This window comes from Debaryomyces fabryi, assembly GCF_001447935.2.
Source record: "Debaryomyces fabryi strain CBS 789 chromosome Unknown contig00402, whole genome shotgun sequence".
In the NCBI taxonomy this organism is placed as follows: domain Eukaryota; kingdom Fungi; phylum Ascomycota; class Pichiomycetes; order Serinales; family Debaryomycetaceae; genus Debaryomyces; species Debaryomyces fabryi.
The window spans coordinates 1-1,260 of record NW_015385826.1 but is presented as its reverse complement, the minus strand read 5'-3'; the positions used below and the strand labels follow the sequence as shown (position 1 = coordinate 1,260).

Genomic DNA, 1,260 nt, shown 5'->3' with positions numbered 1-1,260 from the left:
TTTTTGGATTCACTGGACCATTTTACTTTGCATTGATGTTTGAGAGGCTTAAATACGCAGGTGCAGCGGGTTTGATGGTAGGACTTGTAGTCATATTTGGTGTTTTAAATATGTTTGTCGTTCATATCTTTGGTCTTAGAACGAAAAACTAGGAGAACTATGTATTTATTTTAATATATTTACGACTCTGGTTAGTCGTATATTATACCTAAGCATCAAAGATGAAATACTTTCGTGAATACCTAATTACATACGTTATTTTAAAATAAGATATAGTTAGTTGACTACATGATGAGGTTACTTTTCTTATCTATTAGAATAATTCATACTATAAGAACATAATTGCCTTTATTATCATATAATTCGATCAAATTCATTATTATAGATAAATGGACCTCCAAAAGGACCTTCAGTGTCATACATCAATGAATAAAGCAAATCATTAGGAACTTCAGATTCACTATGAGTAGAATAATTTTCTTCTGGTTGATGATGATAGTATGCATGCTTAGAACGTGTGTGACTAGTGAATTTGATTTTATCGTTCATCATCTCTAAGACTTTCAAACATCGAGCTGCAGATTTTGACTGCGACTTATAAGAAGATAATAGTTCGGTCATCATTTTCCAAGACGACTCGAACTTTATTTTATCTAAATCATCCTGTAAACAAGGTTGAAGTTTTGCAGCTAATAAGACAGATGCAGCTGTATAAATATAAAAGACGTTGTACCATATAGCAGGAAGTAAAGTTATATCAGCCGACCTATACCTACTGATCATGCTGATTAAGTCCATGGCTGTCTCTACACACAACTTGGAAATAGATCTTTGACTGGACATGTATAATTCTGTGCGATTTATTCCATTATTAGATACATGGTCTCTATTCTTTGGAAATAAAACAGGTCTGTAAAGCATAATTTTCAAATGTAAGTACCTAATATGTAGTAAAATACTTTGCCTTTGATATGGTGATTCGAGTAACCCTTGGCTATATTTAATATGGTTTGGAATACTATCCTGAAAATCATATAGTCTTTCTTGAAATTTGAATATACTTACAAGGGAATCCACACAATCAGGTCCACTATCAGAATAAAAAATGCTTAAAATCTCTGCCAAAATGTCATATAACTTCACAGTCTCAGAAAAAAAGCTCAAAACTGAGGGCTTTTCTATTGGAGGGTAATATATACTGGTATCAGTAATAAATTCGTCATCAAGATAAATAGGTGCTTCCGTAGCGCCATCATGTAC

General features: G+C 32.5%; 1 protein-coding gene across 1 annotated transcript; it reads right to left on the bottom strand.

The window, feature by feature from the left end:
• Nucleotides 1-354: 354 nt before the first annotated feature.
• Nucleotides 355-921, bottom strand: AC631_05982 (fungal specific transcription factor domain-containing protein; the record flags this gene model as incomplete). Its single annotated transcript, XM_015614811.1, has 1 exon — nt 355-921. One exon carries the CDS (start codon nt 919-921, stop codon nt 355-357), a length of 567 nt encoding a protein of 188 aa, XP_015464361.1.
• Between the last annotated feature and the right edge of the window lie 339 nt (nt 922-1,260).